Below are 19,580 nucleotides of genomic sequence, written 5' to 3' on the forward strand. Positions count from 1 at the left end.
AAAGGGTTTTTAAAATTTATTTCAAATGTTCGTGAATGCAACAGGGAGGGGCCACGTGACCCGTCTTCTGTGTGACATGCTGTGTAGGCATTTGCTCGGTCCTGAAGGACACCACTAAATCAATCAAGCATTATCTCATTTGAATTTTTAAAAAAATACAGAGTTGAAATGAAAATGTTGGAAGGTTTTGTCTTTCACTGAACAGCTGGTTTTTATATGCCTTTTCTCTAATGTTGTAAACAGTTTTATTCAAAACAGTCACAACAACAGATGCTTTATTAAAAGGTTTTGCTTGATGGAGCAGCTTCAGGCAATGAGCCAGGGCTTTAAGGTGGCATTTTCCTGAAAAAGTTTGTCAACATTTCATTTTATATACCCACAGCGTGTTTATAGATTTTCAATCAATCCTGGCAAGCGGTGGTGTTCCCTTCAGGGAAGTCATCTAGAGAGACTGTTTGCTTTCCTTGCTGCCTCGGCCGCTGTTAGTGTGCCCGCTCATCCTCCCTGTGCTTGAGAACCCGCGTGTAGACATGGTCAGTGGTCACCATTTCTGTGTCTCCTCTCCTTCCTGGGCACATGGAAGACAACACTAGCCAGACCCTTTGACCTTGGGCAGGGCCAAGACTCATTCTGGGCAAACGGAAGTGTGTGTGAAGTGCTGTGCAAGTGGGTCACTTCCTGACTGAGGCGGTACAAAGTTCCCCAGGTTCTCCGTGCTCTCTTCTCTTGCTACGTCAACTGGAAGCCACGAGTTCCAATGGAGCTGTCAGATGGAAGCAGCCTGGATCTCTGAGTCACTGCTCAGTAGGGAGACACCCTGGAGTGCTGCTGGACCCACAAGGGACTTTGTGTGAATGAGAAAAATTCCATTAGTTTTAAGCTGCAGAGACTTTGGGATTTGCTTGTTATCATGATGTGGCCTATTCTGACCACGGTAATACAACATTGGAATCTACACAGGAAAATCAGCTCCATGTTTTATTTCACATAAATGCAGAGTTTCCACCAAATTTCAAAATACGTGTTTGTTAGTTTGGGGTCTGTCATGCTTTGGAAGTTATTACAAATGGATTTTGTTTTGCTATTTAAAAAAATCAGGTTGGGGCACCTGGGTGGCTCAGTCAGTTAAGTGTCCAACTCTTGATTTTGGCTCAGGTCCAGGCTTGTGGGTTCAGGCCCTGCATCGGGCTCTCTGCTGTCAGCTTGAAGCCCACTTTGGATCCTTGGTCCCCCTGTCTCTCTCTGCACCTTCCCCACCAGCATGCATGTGCGCGCTCTCTCTCTCTCTCTCTCTCTCTCTCTCAAAAGTAAATAAACATTGAAAAAAAATTTTAATTAAAAAAAATTACGTGGAAGAATATTCGGGGTGCCTGGGTGGCTCAGTTAAGTGTCCTACTCTTGATCTCTTGATTTTGGCTCAGGTCATGATCTTCAGGTCATGAGATCAAGCTCTGCCTCAGGCTCCATGCTCAGTGGGGAGCCCTCTTGGATTCTTTCTCACCCTCTCTCTCTGCCCCTCTGCTCAAGCACTCGTGTGCTGTCTCGCAAAATAAATAAATATTAAAAATATATAGTAAATATAAATAATATGTTTTTAATATATATTTATATACATTATATATTTATATATGTTTCATATATGTTATCATATTATATTCTATGTTCTATTATATATTATATATTATATATTTCATATATAATATATATATATGAAAACAAGATATATATATACATATCTTGGAGATTGTTCCATATCAAGTGCTTATAGTGTTTGAAAGTATCAGAAATACTTAACCATATAACATGCAAATAATAATAGGAAAATAATAATAAAACTTAACCTCAAGGCCTCAGCACTAATCCAAAGTACGTTCTAAATCCCCATGGACAATGCTGACACTGCTAATCACCTCTGTTATATGGTAGTTTACCTGCTTCCCAAACGTTGTTCTGGTTTCTTAGCCAAGAAGAGTCTGCAAATATCTTTTGCTTCCTCCGTGAAGTTATCATGTTGGAATCTGACCTCTTCTTGCAGGGTTCTTTGCTTTAAATCCTCTTTACTGACTTTTTCCTTGTAATCTTTGAATGGTGTTCGTCCAGCAACCATTTCATAAATACTGCATCCCATTGCAAACCAGTCCACAGGATAGGAATAACTCACTTTTTCCATTAGGATTTCAGGAGCCATATAACCATTGGTTCCAGCCTGTAATACCCCAAACAAGAAACAAAACAAAAATACTAATGTGAGTGTAACAAACACTGCTGATTGCCTATCCAATACCCATTCTCCTTTTCTTTCTTTGTTAAGGGAATCTTAACTTATTTGGGGTGGCAATGTGTCTAACCTATTCTAGTCCCTGCTTTTCCAGCATCGTCTAGTGCAGTTGGGGCAGGCCATGTGATCCATTTTGGCAAATGAGACATAAAGAGGATTTAGCTGCAGTGCATTATAAAAGGGACAAATGAGGCTGTCCTTGAAGTGGGACCCTTCATCATTAAGTTGAAAAGTTCAAGTAGATGTCTTTATGATTCCCCTAAGCTCAGCCTCTGTATTTTATTCACAGGTAATAGAAAATTAGATGCATGGTATTTTTTTTTAAAGTTCACTTATTTATTTTGAGAGAGAGAGGAAGAGAGAGTACGTGCATGCACATGTGAGTGGGGAGGGGCAGAGAGAGGGAGAGGGAGAGAGAGAACTCCCAGCAAGCTCTACACTGTCAGAGCAGAGCCATTCAGTGTGGGCCTCGAATTCACGAACCATGAGCCAAAATCACCAGTTGGTTACTTAACGGACAGCCACCCAGGCACCCCTAGATGCATGGTTTTTAAAGGTTGAGCACTTTAGGTTGCTAAAGGTTTTTAAAGGTTGCTAATATTGAATGTTCATGTGTTATCCGGTCTGTGATTCTTATTCTACTTGCTACATACTGATATTAATCTCACACATCTCTGCCTGTCTGAATTGAAAATTTGCAGAGTCATTTTAATCTAGAAAATTCCACATATGAAATTTCATCTAACATGCATGAGTATATTTTGTAGGCACCCTTCTAATGGAAATACATGCCAAATGATCACTGGATTTAAAAAAGTATTTTTTAAATACATATTTTTGTTACAGCAAAATACATATAACATAAAAGTTGTCATCTTAATAATTTTTAAATGTACAGTTCAAGAGTATTAAGTACACTCACCTTGTTGTACAACCATGATCACTATCTATCTCCAGAATTCTTTTCACCTTGCAAAACTGAAACTCTATACCCATTAAATAACTCCCCATTGCCTCCACTCCCCAGGCCCTGGCAACCACCATTCTACTTTCTGTCTCTATTAATCTGCCTACTCTAGGTCCCTCATATATGTGGAATCAAGCAGTTATTGTCCTTTTGTGAATGTGTGATTTTAATAATTAATTCAATATTTAATGAATACCTATAACATACCTCATTATTATAAACCATGTAAATATGTGTGTAAGTATGTGTGTATATACATATGGTTTATAATATGCATATACACACACACACAAACACATTATGATTTCATAAAAACTAAGTTCTTTTGGTTAAAGTACAATGCATAACTTCTTCAGCAATTAAAAATTCAAAGTACACCCTAAAATGACAATATGCTTCCATTAGTACATAAAAATGATAATATAAATTATTGGCAGAGTTGTGAAAAACAGATGTGCTGTGCAAATTGACCCAGACTTTTAGGAGAGCAGTAAGATATAAATAGTCATAGACAATAATATGTACCAACTGTTCCTTTTCTTCAACCAGTTTACTTACCTTTGGAGTATGTATCTCAAAGAAATGACTCAGAAGGAAAAAGAAATCTATGCTGAGATGTTCACAGCTCCATTATTCATAATGGTCACAAGCTGGAAATTTCCAAATGCCCATCAATAAAGACAACAGACTAAAGTCTACTGTTAATACCAAGAAGTTTAAATATATACTGGGTTTCACACACCAATTACAAATATGCATTCCAGTACACCAAAAAAGTTAGAACATGTTTTTAGTTGTTTATTTGGTGATTTTTTTTCTGTCTAATTGCTTAAGTATATGTTTTTTACATGAACAGTATATATATATATATATATATATATATATTGCATTAGGAATATTAAATTTCACAGGTAATTTCTACATGGATAACAACAATGAAAAATATATATGACCCAAGCACTAATGAGAAGTAATTGGCCGGTTCTGGAAGTGACTGGGGTCTGACGGGCTGGGCATGAGTCAGCGCGTCACTGCTGTTTTCATAGAAGCTGATATATAATTTGGGTGACCATATGTTCCGGTTTGCCTGGTACAGTCCCAGTTTACATCTGTTGCCCTGGCATCTTGTCTAGTTTTGCATTTGTCCAGACAAAAGGTCCTGTAGGCTCCTCTAAGGCCCAGGATATAGTCTCACTCATCTCTGTATCCAAACTAAGTACTTACTGCAGGGCCTCATCTGGTGCATGCCCAACAAAATGTTTGTTAAGTAAACAATAGCAACGATGGTAACTGGATGTTTTCCATTCATTATCCAACCAATATTTATTGAGTCATGCCCTCCAGTGAGTTCTAGAGATACCAACACATATAATACCCGGCCTTTGCCCTTCAGGATTTACAGGCTGGTAGAGACAGGTCAAAAGGTCAACTCAATAAAGTAGGGTAAATGCCATAATGGGAGTATAAAACAAGCACAGAGAGGCCAGAAGGGGTGTGTGTGTGTTGGGGATACTTCACTGAAGGGTGATAGCTGAGCTGAATCATGAGGGAAGAATCTGTCACACACAGAAAGCTAGCTAGCTAATAAGCATATGTGAGATATGAAGCCAGGAATAATGTGGGGAGCTTTAAGGAATTTGACATTTCTGGAATACAAGATCTGTGGGATGCAATGGTGGGAGGGAAGACCAGAGGGAGAGATGAGGATGAGATTGAGAAACACTGTATGCCAAAATAGCAAAAACTCATTCCCAGTCTCCCTTTTCCCTTCTATCCCTCTACTAGAGAGGCCAGAAGGCTAAGCTCTCCATCTCCCAGCTTCCTTTGTACTTAGGGTAACCTTGTGCAAGGTCAAGGTGCTAAGGGTTGGGGAAGAGGGGGAATGAGCTTGCTTAGAAATACATAAAAGAGGGGCACCTGGGTGGCGCAGTCAGTTGAGAATCCAACTCTTGATTCTGGCTCGGGTCAAGATCTCAGGGTTGGGCTCCACACTGGGCATGGAGCCTGCTTGGCATTCTCTCTCTCCCTCTCTGGCTGCCCCTCCCCTGCTCATATGCTCTGTCTCGCTCTCGCTCTCTCAAAATAAACACATAAACATTTAAAAAAATATATAAAAGATATAAGACAGATTAATAGATCAATAGAGGGATGGATAAATGGATAGACATGTGACAAAGTGAATCTAATAAAATATTGATGACATACAATGGAACATTGGCCTTAAAAGGAATGAAGTACTGATATATGCTACAACATGGATGAATCATGAAGACATTATGCCAAGTTAAAGAAGCCAAACACAAATGGCCACATATTGTATGTCTCCATGTGTATATAATGTCCAAAATAGGCAATTCCATGCAGCCAAGAAATGCATTAGTGGTTGCTTACGGTTGGTGGGGGGGGGGGGGGTAGCAGTGGGAGTGATGCTAAAGGGTAGGGGATTTCTTTCTGGGGTGAAGAAAAATTTCTAAAACTGTGATAATGTTTGCATGGCTCTATGAATATACTAAAACCCACTGACGTGTGTACTTTAAATGGGTCAGTTTTATGGCAGTTAAATTATATCTCAATAAAGCTGTTCCAAATGTCTACAGTAAAGGCTAGATAATGGGTATACAGGTTCTTGATGTGGAATTCTTTCCTAGATGTTTGAAAGTTTTTATAAGAACATAGAGGGGAAAAAGGAGTGAGGGAAGGGGATGCAATGACAGGCATTACTGGGTGGCTGCCGGTTCACCAGGCACAAGAGAATCTTCTGGAAGGGTTATAAAGAGGAACTGCAGGAGAGAGGGAAGGAGGGGGAATCCATCTGCCCAGCTCCCTCCCATCTCTTACTTCCACGAATCATGGATTCCCCAAATCTAACTGGTCTCTATTTCCAGATATGTCATCCAGACCTTTAGCAGCTGCCTAGAAACCAGGATTCACGTCGCACAGTATGATATTTCCTCCAATTCTAAAAGTAGAGGAGCAACTGGGCCTACAAGTGGAGCCAGGAGGGTGCTGTCCTAAACAGAGAGAAGAGGCAGAGAGGGACTGTGAGAAGGTGTGTGAGGTTTGTGGGCCAGTATACAAACCTGATGAAATTTCTCAATGATGTACTTTGGTGTGGGGCTTTTTCCATCTGTGATGCTGGTTACTGGTTGGCTGCTTAATCCAGAAACTAATGGCTGTCAGAATCTGGAAACTTTCTCATATTATTTCTTTGATCATTTTCTCCCTTCCATTTTCTTTCCTCTCTTGTTCTTTTTGGAAATCCTTGATGAATCCCCTATGTTTCTTATCTTTTGCTTTTATTTTCCATCTGTCTTTCCTTCCTTTCTTTCTTTCTTTCTTTCTTTCTTTCTTTCTTTCTTTCTTTCTTTCTTTCTTTCTTTTTCTTTCTCTCTCCCTCCCTCCTTCCCTCCCTCCCTCCTTTCTTTCTTTTCTTTTCTTTTTTCTTTCTCTTCTTTTCTTTTCTCTTCTTTTCCTTCTTTCTTTCCAGGACAGTCCCTCTATTTTTTTCTCCAATTCTTCTTCTTTTTTAAAGTATTTTATTATGGGAAATTTCAAGCATACACAAAAGAGATATGAGAATAATAAATCCAGTATAGGCTACACTCAGCTTTGACAATTATCAACAAATGGTCAATCTTGTTTCATCTCTTATCCCTGACCCACTCCTACTGCCCCAGACTATCCTCGACATCATATCACTTGTATTTCACTATGAATCTCTAAAAGATAAGGCCACTTAAAAAAACAAACAATGCCAAAGCACAATACCATTATCTCATTTTAAAAATAGCAATAATTCTTTATCATTATCAAAATCTGGACATGCTTACACTTCTCCACTTGTCCTGTAAACCTGTCCTGTAAATAGTTTGTTATACAAATAAGGTTAATACAGTGTAATTGCTTGGTATGTCTCATAAACTTTTGTGAATATATAAATACCTCATCTCTCTGCCTCCCAGCCCTTTGGAAGTTTTTGTTGGAAAAAGTGGCTATAGAGTATCCCAGGTGAGATTTTGCTGATAGCATCCCTGTGGTATCATTTAACATGTTCCTCTATCCTTAGTGTTTCCTATAAATTAATAGCTAGATCTAGAGGCTTAATCCTTCTACTGAAATTTCATTTCTGCAAATGTTTTTTATTAACATACAATTAACATAGAAAAATGTGCACAGATAGTAGATGTTCAGTTAAATAAATTTTGATAATTGAATATACCCATATAAGCACCACCCAAACAAGATATAGAATACTTTTATCCACCCAGAAAGTTCTCTTGTGTCTCTTTCTAGTCCATTCTCCTCCCTACTTTGCAGGCAAACACCTTCTGATTTCTGCCACCATAGATTAGTTTTGTCTGTTCTTGGATTTCATGTAAATGGAACTGTATGGTAGGTATTCTTTCGTGTCTGATTTTTTTTTTTGACGTAATGTTTTGAGATTTATCCATGTTGTTCTGCAAACTTATTCATGATTTTTTTTATTTCCAAATGTCCTTTTCTTCTCTGAATGTTTCTTGTTTTCTAGCATTTGTCCTTGTTTCATGGATGCAGTATTTCCTCTTAAATCTCATATGATATTAATTATAAATAAAAAAATGTTCTATTCATTGCATTGTTTCTGCTCTCTATAAGCTTCTTTCTTCTGTTGGTTTTTGCATAGTCTTTCATTTTGGAAGGTTCTTTCAAATAATAAATGATCTTTGACTATTCATGTTTAAAGCTGACAAGCAGCTTGTCAAATGATGGGCTTCACCATAGGGTGATCCTGCCAAGCCATTTCAATGGGGACCCACCTGTGAGTATTCATAGACCTTTTGTGTTAGCATGCTCAGTTTCCCCAGACAGAGATGGTCCAATACCCCACCTGAAAGGGGTCAGCCTGCTTGCTCTCATTCTGGGAGCTAAGGTGTGGTGGGGACAGAGGGTCTCCCCGTACAAAGTATTTCACTCTCTACAACTCTCAGCTGAGCTGTATGTTCCTGGGTCCAGCTTCTCTCTGGTTCAGTCTCTTCTGCTGGGGTTGGAGAGGCATGATGAAGGATTACAAACAACATCCAAGTGCAGTTTAGATGGTGGTGATTGGTAAATTCTACTTAGCAATACTGATTGTGAGCTTGCTCTGTGTGTGGCCCCCTTCCAATTAGCAGATTTCAGAGGTGAGTGACTGTAAGGATTAAAATAGCTAATCAGGACACCAGATAAACATCGGTTGCTCAGTAGAAGGTATAGGGTGAAAGGAGAGAACATGCCTTGTCCTAAAACAAAGGATGTAAGACACAGGCTGGGGAGCAAATTGGAAATAATGTACAATACTTACTACATGCTTATTACATGCTAAATATTTTCTCAAGTGCTTTACGTGAATTTCTCATTTCGTCTCTATGATAAACCTATGAGACAGAAACTATTTTATCTCCCATTTTACAGATTAGAAAACAGAACCACAGAGGGTTTAAATCTTACCCAGGGTCATCCACCCAGGATTCACACACAGGTCTGCACTCTGAACCACGACACTGCACTGCCTCTATGGAAGTAGGTGAGCTGGCTGTTTCAAACTCTTCCAAGTTCCCTTCAGATTTCTCTGCTCCCCTTAGAGTCCTCTCGTTCCCTCTCTCTATCTTTCAAGGACCAAGCCCTCATCTTGGTCCATTCTTGCTTAAGCTGCTTCCCTTCCCCTTTCCCCAACAAGCTCTTCATCCTTTGCCTGTATCTCTGCTCATCAGGCTGGCTGGGCTGCTCCACACAAGCAACCTCTGCTAGGAGGTGGGGACCAGACCCTGAGCCATTCTCCAGGACCATCTTGCTCCCTCCCCAGGGAAATAAATGAAGAGTCGGCCCACCATCCTCACAGCACTACAGCCTCTTGGTATAATGGAAGGAGCACAGGACAGCATGCAGGGCAGCTTGAGATGCATTCCAAATAGTTTTCAGGACTATCTTTACCTCTTGGCCCTAAAGACAGAAAATGTCAGTGATGGAATTTTGAAGGGCACCACCTCCTTGAGGAGTGGAGGTATTTCACGGAGAAGAATGGAATTAGAGGCACACGCCAGACTTTGAGCACCCAAATTCCATCGCAGCCTCCAGCTGAAAAAATTAATTGCCTGCCCTTTATGCCATTTGTCTTCTGCATGTGAACTGCCTCCTCAGAGTGGGGTGGGAGGAGAGAATTAGCCAAGCAGCATGGGGCAGGGTCCAACCATGCTGACCTCTCACAGCTTAGTTTAACTCCTGCAGTTACAAAGGGCCCCCGCACATCAGTCTCTGTGTCATCAAAACAGTCGCTTTCAGTCCATGTGACCAGAACTGCCATTGCCAGGGCTATAGGGATCACCCAAGTGTCAGCAGCAACAAAACACTTAGTGGAGGTTTTGTGTATGTTTTTTGTTTTGTTTCCTTCCTTCCCCCCCCCCTTTTTTTTTCTTTTGGTTTTACAATGCCTTTTGATGGACCTACATAGTCAAGACCTGGTCAGGCAAAACAAGGTATCCCCAGCAGGGCAGGGCATCAAGCATCACACCGCACAGGGTTTAGGAAGCCAGTAATGACGCCTCCTTTATACTCCACCCTCCCCCCCCCTCGGGGGCAGCAAGAATTGCATCTACTACAGTCAACACATGTGTACTGCTTAGGCCCATCAGGACCTCCTGACACCTACAGGTGTTGAAAGTTGGAGGGAGGTGCACACACTAGTCTCAGATCAGGATCAGAGCCAGCCTGTGAGGACCTGTGCAGATGCCCCTTACATTACTCTTGCTGTTGGATGCTGGCTTCCACTGGCCCTGTAGCTGTCCTCACTCTTACCCTTGGGCCCATGGGAGCTGAGTGGCAGGGCCAGGCTGGGCAGTCCCAATGTGGCTCTGGACAGCAGTGGACTGTGACCCTGGCAGAGCTGAGAACAGGGAGGGGACTTTCAATGGGACTGAGAGGGCACAGTTCACAACTTAATAGTTCTGTGTATCCATAAAAAAAGGGTGTGTGTGCAAGTATGCCTGTGTACGTGCAGGTCCTTCAAGGTCAAAGTCACCAGTAAACCTCCAGCTCCCACTGAATCTGAAAAGTTGGCAAACTTAAATTCCATCCTTAGAAGAAATGCCAGCGTCGTGCCCCTGGTGTGACCAGGCCAGACTGGAGTTGATGACCGGGTGGGGAGAAATACGCAGAAAAGGAAGCTCTCTGGGTTTGTCGGTGGTGGCCCAGCAAACTGACCAGCAGAGAAAGAAACTGCCCGGGATGCTTCTTCCAACCCCCCCAACCCCAGCTCATCACAAACCAGATCCACTCGACAGCACAATCCAAACAGAAGAGGGAATCAGAATGTACATCTTTTGTTTGCCGTGGCAGGAGAACTGTTGAGCAGAGGAAAAAAACAAGCTGAGCTTAGCGCTATCAGCTGTTTCCTGGGGCTCTCTCCTTCCTTCCTCCGAGGGGGGCCTGGCCGCTTTGTTCTCGTTCCCAGCTGCTCCTCTGCGCCTTTAAGCGGTGGCCTTTGCAGACCTCAGAGGAATGCGGCCTGAGACCCCAGGGGATTCAGCTCCGAGGCTCCGCCTGCGTGCTCAGCCCCAGGCTGCAGCCTCCAGAGTGCCTGCTCTTGCACCTGGTCTGCTTTCTGCTGGCCACTTCCTAGGTGGGCAGCAGGAGCCTCACCAGAGGTGGCTTCCTGCTTTTTGTGACAGCCGAGGGAGGACACCTATTTCAGAGAGCCCCTGCAGGGGATCCAAAAGAGAGGTTTCTGCAATAATGCTTTCCACAGCTGTACAGCCTGGTGTCATTCTGCTGTGGTTCGGATTCCAGCTCTCTCACTTACTGGTCACCCCCCTGCCTCACAGCTCTTACTTCATAGGACTGTGATGGGGATTAAAGCGCTAAGACCTACTGAATACCTCCCAAAAGCCTGGCACAGAGCAGAGCCTTAACAGGTGTTAGAGACCACGGTAACCAAGCCTGGGTTCCGGTTGTCTCAGGCAGGACAGCTACCCAAAAAGAAAGACTCCAAAACCTCTGAGACTACATCAGATTGAAATTCAGGGCCTGGCACACGGGCAGAGATCAATAGTCGCGATTCTTCCACTGGAGTGTGTTCTTCGGTGGCTCCACGTTCCCTAGTGGATCTCTCCGGCAGAGGGCTGAGGCCCATTTTCCATGGTGTCTCCAAGATGCTCAGAATGAAACCACAAGTGAGTACCATGTGACTGTGAGGAAGCAAGGCAACTACGTGCCTGATGGGCTCAGTCTACAGGGGAGCTGCGTGCCCCCGCCCCACTGCACCTGCTATGGCCCCATAGTCCTGCTGGCTCCCTGTGCCCCTCAGAGAACAAAGCACAGGTGCAGAGGTCACCTGAGAAGCCCAGTGCCAACAGGTGAGGCAGAAACAATGCAACAGAAGGAATTGTGACTGAGGGGTCTGGTATTTGGCTTCTGGTAGGATAATCAGAACAATCATTTCTTGAGTACCTACTAAAGGTTTACCCTTTGCTAGGCTTTTATCTACCTTGTTTCTTAATCTTATCATTAAGCTTAAGAGGCAGACAGCCTGGGGTCAAGTGCAGGGCTAAGCCAGCCTAAGTGGCATGTCTGTGCCAATTACAAGAAGGCACGCTGCACAGCTTGGGTTGGCCCTCAGTCCTCAGCATCCCTATGGCCGAGTGCCCCACGTGAGGGGTCAGTCTGTGCACCGCAGCCACGGTAAGTGTCAGAACCAGGACTGACACACATACCCCTTCCATCTGGTTGACGCTGAGGATCATATTTCATCAGCTGCACCTGATCTGAATGGATCCTCTGGGCTGCCAACACGTGTCCACATCAACTTCCATGATGCAACTTTTTGGTTCCCCGCATGACAGTCCCCTCCTGCCGCCCCTGCAGACCTCCTGGCTCTCTTTCCTCACTTCCACAACTCACTGGACAATGTGTCTCCAGCGTCCTCCAGTTCCCAGGTCCTCCTATTTACTGCCATCCCAACTCTCTCTTCCTGAGTGTCCTTCCAAGCCTGCTTTGTCGTTTTCCTGCCTGAAAGCTTTCAATGGCTCCCCAGCACCCTAGGCCCTGAGTTCAAAAGCTCTTGCCTGACTCCTCCAGCCCCCGAGGGCCTGACATCTGCTATACTCTCCAGTTGTACTCTCTGCACCCTTCCCACCCAGTGACTCCACACTCTGGGCAGCTGCAGAGTCGTTCTGTGCCTGAGCCCCGGGCCTCTTGTTCAGGCCTTTAGCTCGGCAGGATTTTTCAACTGTGACAGCACAGACATTGTGGGCCAGATCATTCTTTGTGGTGAGGGCTGCGCTGTGCACTATAGGATGTTTAGCAGCATCCTTGGGCTCTACCCACCAGACGCCAGTAGCACTTCCCCCATCACGACAACCAAAATGCCTGTAAGGGTTGCCAAAAGTCCCCTGGGGGGCAGAATTGCCCTCAGTTGAGGACTCCTTTGCCCAGCCTTTACCCTTCCTCCTCACCTGCCTAGCTTGCTTGCCTTTAAGTCTCAACTCAGTTGTCATCACCTCCCGGAAGCCCTTCCCGACACCACAATCCAATGTCAGGCACCCGACTTGGACAACTTTGCTCACATGTATTCTCACTGCCCTTTTACTTGTCAGTCTCCTCCCTGTCCTGGGGCTTTAGGAAGGCAAGCGTTTGTGTGCCTGGTTCCCTATACTCAGGGTCCAAGTCTGTACCTGTGATACAACCTTACTTATAAATCACCCCTGACACCCCTCTTTCCCTTACGCCTTTTCCAAATCACTGAGGCCTATTCATTCTGAAATCTCTTCCCAATTCATCCATTGTGCTCTGGCTCCACCAGAGCTGCTCTGTGATCTGAGCTGCTACCTTCTCTCACCTGGATTACAAATGACCATAATCCACCTGAATCCCCTCTGGTCGGTTCTTACTTCAGACTAATTTTCTTTTCTTCTCTTCTTCTCTTTTCTTTCCCTTCCTCTTTCTCTCTTTCTTTCTTTCTTTCTTTCTTTCTTTCTTTCTTTCTTTCTTTCTTTCTTTCTTTCTTTCTTTCTTTCTCTTTCTTTCTTTCTTTCTTTCTTTCTTTCTCTTCCTCTTTCTTTCTTTCTTTCTTTCTTTCTTTCTTTCTTTCTTTCCTTCCTTCCTTCCTTCCTTCCTTCCTTCCTTCCTTCCTTCCTTCCTTTCTTTCTTTCTTTCTTTCTTTCTTTCTTTCTTTCTTAAATGTTTACTTTTGAGAAAGAGAGTTGAGTGGGGGAGGGGCACAGAGACGGAGAGAGCAAGAATCCAAAGTAGGCTGCACGCTGCCAGCACAGAGCCCCACCTGGGGCTCGAACCCACAAACTATGAGATCATGACCTGAGCCAAAGTCAGACACTTACCACCCAGGTGCCCCCAGACTAGTTTTTTCAAAACAGAAATCTAAGTATTTTGTTCCCTTGATTAAATCCTTTCAAAGACTTACTGATACTTTTTTTTTTTTTTAAGTAGGCTTCACACCCAGCATGGAGCCCAACGTGGGGCTTGAACCCAGGACTCTGAGATCAAGCCCTGAGCTGAGATCAAGCCCTGAGCTGAGATCAAGAGATACACACTCAACTGCTCAACTGACAGAACCACCCAGGTACCTCCTTTCTGATACTCTTAAGCAAAAAAAACTGGAGTCCTTAACATGGCCTGTAATGCCAGATTTGGTGTGGCCCTTGCCACCTCTCCGGCTTCATTTGAACCACATTTCCTCTTGCTTTGTCCTTTTCCTTTCCTGGCTTCCTTTTATTTCCCCAAAAGCAACAGGTCCCTTGCACTGGCGATCCCACTGGAGTGGAGACCGTGGTACTTTGGCCAGATCCCCTCTTCAGGTGTGGCCTCCACTCCTCCTGGGATCAAGGCCAGCCTCCAATGCTGTCCTGTGCCCAGCAGCAGCCCAGTGCTAGGGTTAAAAGCTGTACAGAGACTGTCTTGACCCATTATTGAATTTTTGTCTTGTAAATTAAGTCCAATGAGACAACGAAGCATGTGCCTGGGGCGTGCAGCCTGGCTCACACACAGTCCTGTCTCCTGCCACATTTCTGCCTCCCAGTCGTGGGCTCCTGGTTGTCTCCTCCACTGTCTCCGCTCAGCAACTGTCGTGAGTCTCTGCCCCTGTGGAGACCTGGACTCAGGTGTAGGGTTGGGTTCAGGGTTGGGGTCAGGCACATGCTTCCTCAGGCCCAGCTAGTGGGTGGGGGCCTGAGGCCTAGGAGGGTCTTCCCTCACTCCTATCTCTCCAAGCCTGAGGGAATGTGACACTGAATAGCAAATAAAAAACCACCATGACTTGTTCAAAGATTGATCATGGAAGACAGGAGAAAGCTTTTTGCTGATATTTGAATGAGGGTCCTCCATTAGCAATTTGCAAGAAGCTTGGAACTTATATGGCCAGCCCTGGCTGGGAGCATTGACTGCTGATGGCTCACAGCTGCACCTCACCCTGGGACCTGCCCTCCACCCCAGGCAACTGCCTAGCCCCAAGCTGCCCCCTGTAGCAGCAGGCCAAGGTCACTGACTGGCCCTTTAAGGGATCCCTAAAAGGTACGACCTCTGAAGGGCCATCCCAACTCAAGAGTTTGTTGAAGGATTGACTGAGGTCTTAGTTCCTTCCACTTCATTGTGGGTCAGCTTCTCCCTCTGCCAAGTCCTGCCTTCTTCATGCATACATCTCCTGAGAATACACCTTAATAAGTCTTCCACATGGAAATGGGTCTCTGAGTCTGTTTCCAGGAAACCCAGCCCAAGACACTCTCCTAAGACTTTGCTGTGTGAATACCTATCTGTCCCTCTGATATCAAGTTACGTTGTATTTCCCTTATGGTTAACTCTCTGCCTCTCACGTGTTAAGTCAAATCCTCCTTGGAGATCCCCATGTACCACATCTTCACAGCATTTGTCATAATTGAAATTTTACATTCCTGTGAGTAATTATTAAGTTCTATCTTCCCCACTAGACTAAGTTCCATGAGGGCAGGAAATCATGTCCATTTTTTGCTCATCATTCTATCTCTTAGGTTTAGCACAGTCCTGGTGTGTGGGAAATGCTGGTACATATATGTTGAATGAAGGAGTGAGTGAATGAATGACTGCCTTTTGAATGAAGGGATGTTAAAAATAATTCTAAGACTATAACAAATATTTCTGAATGCCTTTCAACAGTGGTAAATACTTTGAAAATGGATTTGAAGTTCTGGTAGTGATCAAAAATTACTAGGAATTAATTTAGTTAATGATAGTGGTTGTAATTTTGGTGGAGACCAATGTGTGACCAAGAAATCACCAGAATTCCTCTCCTGTAAGGCTCTTACACTATTTCTCAGAAGTAAATTCTCAAAGAGAAAAAAATTTGGAGCAGAGTCATAATGATTGTGAGGTATGTAGGTGTTAATTTTTTTTAATGTTTATTTATTTGTGAGAGGGCGAAAGCAGGTGAGGGGCAGAGAGAGGGGAACAGAGGATCCAAAGCGGGCTCTGTGCTGACAGCAGTGAGCTGGATGTGGGCTTCGAACTCTCAGACCGTGAGATCATGACCTGAGCTGAAGTCAGACGCTCCACCGACTAAGCCACCCAGGCACCCCTGTGGGTGTTAATTTTGATGAAACACATTCTGAGATCTTTTAAAACTCCCTTATTCAGGGGCACCTGGGTGGCTCAGTCAGTTAAGCATTTGACTTTGGCTCAGGCCATGATCTCGCAGCTCATGGGTTTGAGCCCTGCGTCGGGCTCTGAGCTGACAGCTCAGAGCCTGAAGCCTGCTTTGAATTCTGTGTTTCTGTTCCTCCCCTGCTCGTGCTTTCTCTCTCTCAAAAGTAAATGAGCATAAAAAAATTTTTTTTAAATCACTTATTCAGTGTGTCTCTAGCATTGTATTTGGGACAAAAGAGACTTCAGAATAAATATAATGCCCAACCTCTGTCACCCATGATCCCCCTGAATATGAGGATTTGGTCAGAAATGTCAGAGCAGGACAAGGTAACCAAATGTGTCAAAAGGTTTTGGTCACTGTTCTAATTTCATTCCCATTCCTGACAAAACAGCAAGTCTTAAAGACTCATGTTCCATAAAATCTGAAGGCCACTGTTCTCCACGTAGAATTCAGAAACTGAAAGTCTCTCTGCATGAGTCCCACTGCCCAATTTTCCTATTATATCTTCCTGAAGTCCCTAAAAAAGTGATATGAATTAGTTTTATTGTATGCATGTAGATGTCAGCTGAGAACAGGCAGGAGTGCTTATCACATTTATTAAAAATGCACACAGACAGTGGCTGGGACCATGTTTAGTTATATTGTGCCTATGTGTGGGAGGCTGGCTCTGAGACATTAGTCACATCATTCCCTGTGTAGGTGGGGGTGCTCCTTTTTGAAGTCTTCACTCTGGGAGTTCAAGTAGATTTGTGGTTGGTATCCACATCAGACCAGGCTGAGGAAGATATGCTAATGTCATCACATGTACTTATTCTGAGGTTTACTGAGAGAAAGCCTTTCATAGTATTAAAAACCATAGGCTCTATGTCCTGCCCTCTGTGTGAATTTAACAGAGTAGAAACGAAACTGTAAGTGCCCTGGTGGGCGCCTGAGTGGCTCAGTCGGTTAAGCATTCAATTCTTGATTTTGGCTCAGATTTTGATCTCACTGTTGTGAAACCGAGCCTGAGTCAGGCTCTGTGCTGAGAGTGGAGGCTGCTTAAGATTCTCTCTCTCCCTCTTCCTCGGCCCCTCTCCCCAACTCACGTGTGTACACAACATGCATGTGCATGCTGTCTCTCTCTGTCTCAAAATCAAAACCAAAACCAAAACCAAAATCTGTAAGTGCCCTCGAATCTGATGTACCCAGATTCATGTCACATGTCAGCAATGTGACTTTGAGTGGGTAACTTAACCTCTCTGAATCTCAATTTCTCCATCTGTAAAATGGAGCTATTAATATTCCTACCTCATAGAATCTTCTGTGAGGGTCCCATCATCCCTTGATTAAGGGGTCAGAAGTCTTTCAAACTTTTCAAACCACGGAGGTAACAGCAGTTATTAGGGGCATCTACTGCTTTTTGCCTAGCTGACATCCATTTCTCATTCTTTTCCATCCTGATTTTCCTTTGGAGAACACATTCTCGTGTTTAGATACGACAGACCTTCTCCCCGGCTCCTGGGAATAGCAGTGATTGCATCCTGGCCAGTAGAATTGGTTGTGCTTGGACATGTGACCTAAGTTGTCCATTGAGAGTCTTCACTGGGAAATGTGAAGGAATTTTTCTTAAAGAAGTGTTTTCTGTCCATGGGGTTGCTCAGTTGGTAGGGTATGTATGAAGATGGCCTCTATGGGGGGATCACCCGAGTGAGAGTGAGGCTAAAGTGAAGGACAGCAATGTGGGGAAACAGAGGGAGAGATCCCCAGGGACACTGCTCAGGCACCTGGATCAGGCCAGTCTTCTGAGCTTCTTAGTTATGAAAACTGTTAATTTCACTTCTTAAGTAACTTCACTTTGTTCCATAAGAACCCTGACTGATAGTCCCATAAATCATAGTAATTATTCCATACGTTAATGTTTTGAATTTACAAGTCTTGTCCTCCAAATAATTCAAAGACTTATCTCACAGACTCATAAAACTTGGGAGACGAAGGAGGCCCTTAGGCCTGCCTAAAATGGCAGACAGTAACTCAGTGACACAGCTGGGACAGGGATCCAGGTTTTATGCCTCCCAAGCCAGCACTCTTAAACATCCCTGCCTCTCCCGGTGTGTCTGCCTTGGCCTTTCTCACACCTGAGCGGAGACACCTGTGTCTTTCTTCCCTGGGGTGTCTCCCTCTGTCACCACATTTTAGGAGTGGTTCTGTGCTCACCTCATCCCGTCCACTGATGACAACCACATTTTAAGAGAAGTCAGTCCAGATATGGGTCTTGATGGAGCCTAGGTGAGAGGCAAGGGGCTGCTGAACTCTGGGCATATGACTACTCAGAGCCCAAAGCCTTTCCTCAACCTTCATTACCTCCTGTGTAGATCCTTCTAGTTGCTGCTTGTGGGGACCCAAACCCAGTCTCTTTTTCCTTTAATTCATCTTACATAGTGTCCAAAGCATCTTCCTAAAGGGTCACTCTGGTCATGCCACTTTCTTGTTGAAAAACCTTCAATGGCTCCCTATTGCCTATACAGCAATGTCCAAAGTGCTTTACCTAGCGTCCCCCAATAGCCTTAAAGGGACTGCGCCCTTCCAAGGATGCCTAGCTCCTACCTAGGGAAGAGTTACCCACTTGGAAGAATCAAGTCCAGAGTTTCAAATTCTGTTACAGCCTCACGTTCTATTATGATAGATGGTACACATTCTGAGCCCTATTAGAAAGGACAACATTGTCCTTCTAACAATGTCCAGCACCTTGCTAATATTCTTTATTCATTTTGATGCTATCATACAAAAATCTTTCCCCCAGTTACCTTCCTTTATTAGTTCATAGTTCAGGTCAGAAGTCTGGGCACAGCATGGCAAGGTTCTTTGATTATGATCTTACAAGACCAAAGTCAAGATGTCTGCTGGACTGTCTTCTTATCTGGTGCTCAGGATTCTCTTCCAAATTCAGACGGTTATGGAGCATGGAAAGGACCAAAATCTCAGAGATGTCGATCTCATCATCCTGCAGCTGTGGAATTAATGCCAGCACCACTAATCTCCACACTACTTGTTACATAAGGAAAATAAAGCCCTGTCTTGTTTAATTCACTGCTATTTGGGTTTTCTATGATATGCTGCCGAGATCAACCTTAACTGATACAGCTCCCATGACTATGTCACTCCTAGCCCTCAACCTACTTATTTAACCTCTTCAAGGCTCCTCTTCCGCATCCCCTACACGTTCATGTTCCTCAGCTTCTATCCTTGCTCCTCTCCTCTTGGATGCTGCCCAAGTCACAATGACTCCAAATCCCAATATCTAGCCCAGACCTTTCTCCACAGTACCAGACCTATAGGTCTAAATGCCCAGGGAACATCTGGACCTGCCTGTCACATATACAACACAATCACCGCTAAACTTGCCAGGTTTCCAACAGTTTTACTCCTCTATGCAGTCATTGGAGCTAGAGACCCTCCCTCTTCCTTGCCTTCATACCCAGCTGGTCCTGATGTCCCAGCAGGTCTCTTTCCAATGGTGCCAATCTATTCCCACGTCTTCAATCCTACTGTCTTCAATCCCTCCTAACAAGGTCCTCTACCTTCCATCTACAATCCATGTTAGTCTTCTAAAAATGTGAATCTACTCACGTCATTCCCCTTGTTAAAACCCTTCAAGGGCTCCTCAACCCCCATAAGAAAGTATTCCAATGACTTTGTATGATCTGAGCCCTACACAT

The 19,580-nt window shown here is 44.0% G+C and overlaps 1 protein-coding gene across 3 annotated transcripts in view; it reads right to left on the minus strand.

Moving 5' to 3' along the window:
* The window catches only part of GRK7 (G protein-coupled receptor kinase 7), a 33,563-nt gene that overhangs the window by 9,486 nt on the left and 4,497 nt on the right, over positions 1-19,580 (minus strand). For all 3 annotated transcript variants that reach the window (XM_023260510.2, XM_003992047.6, XR_002745427.2), the window contains exon 3: positions 1,932-2,206. In XM_023260510.2, coding sequence (XP_023116278.2) covers positions 1,932-2,206 — 275 coding nt within the window. The remainder of the gene's footprint in view (positions 1-1,931; positions 2,207-19,580) is intronic.

Source organism: Felis catus, chromosome C2 (genome assembly GCF_018350175.1).
Source record: "Felis catus isolate Fca126 chromosome C2, F.catus_Fca126_mat1.0, whole genome shotgun sequence".
NCBI lineage: Eukaryota > Metazoa > Chordata > Mammalia > Carnivora > Felidae > Felis > Felis catus.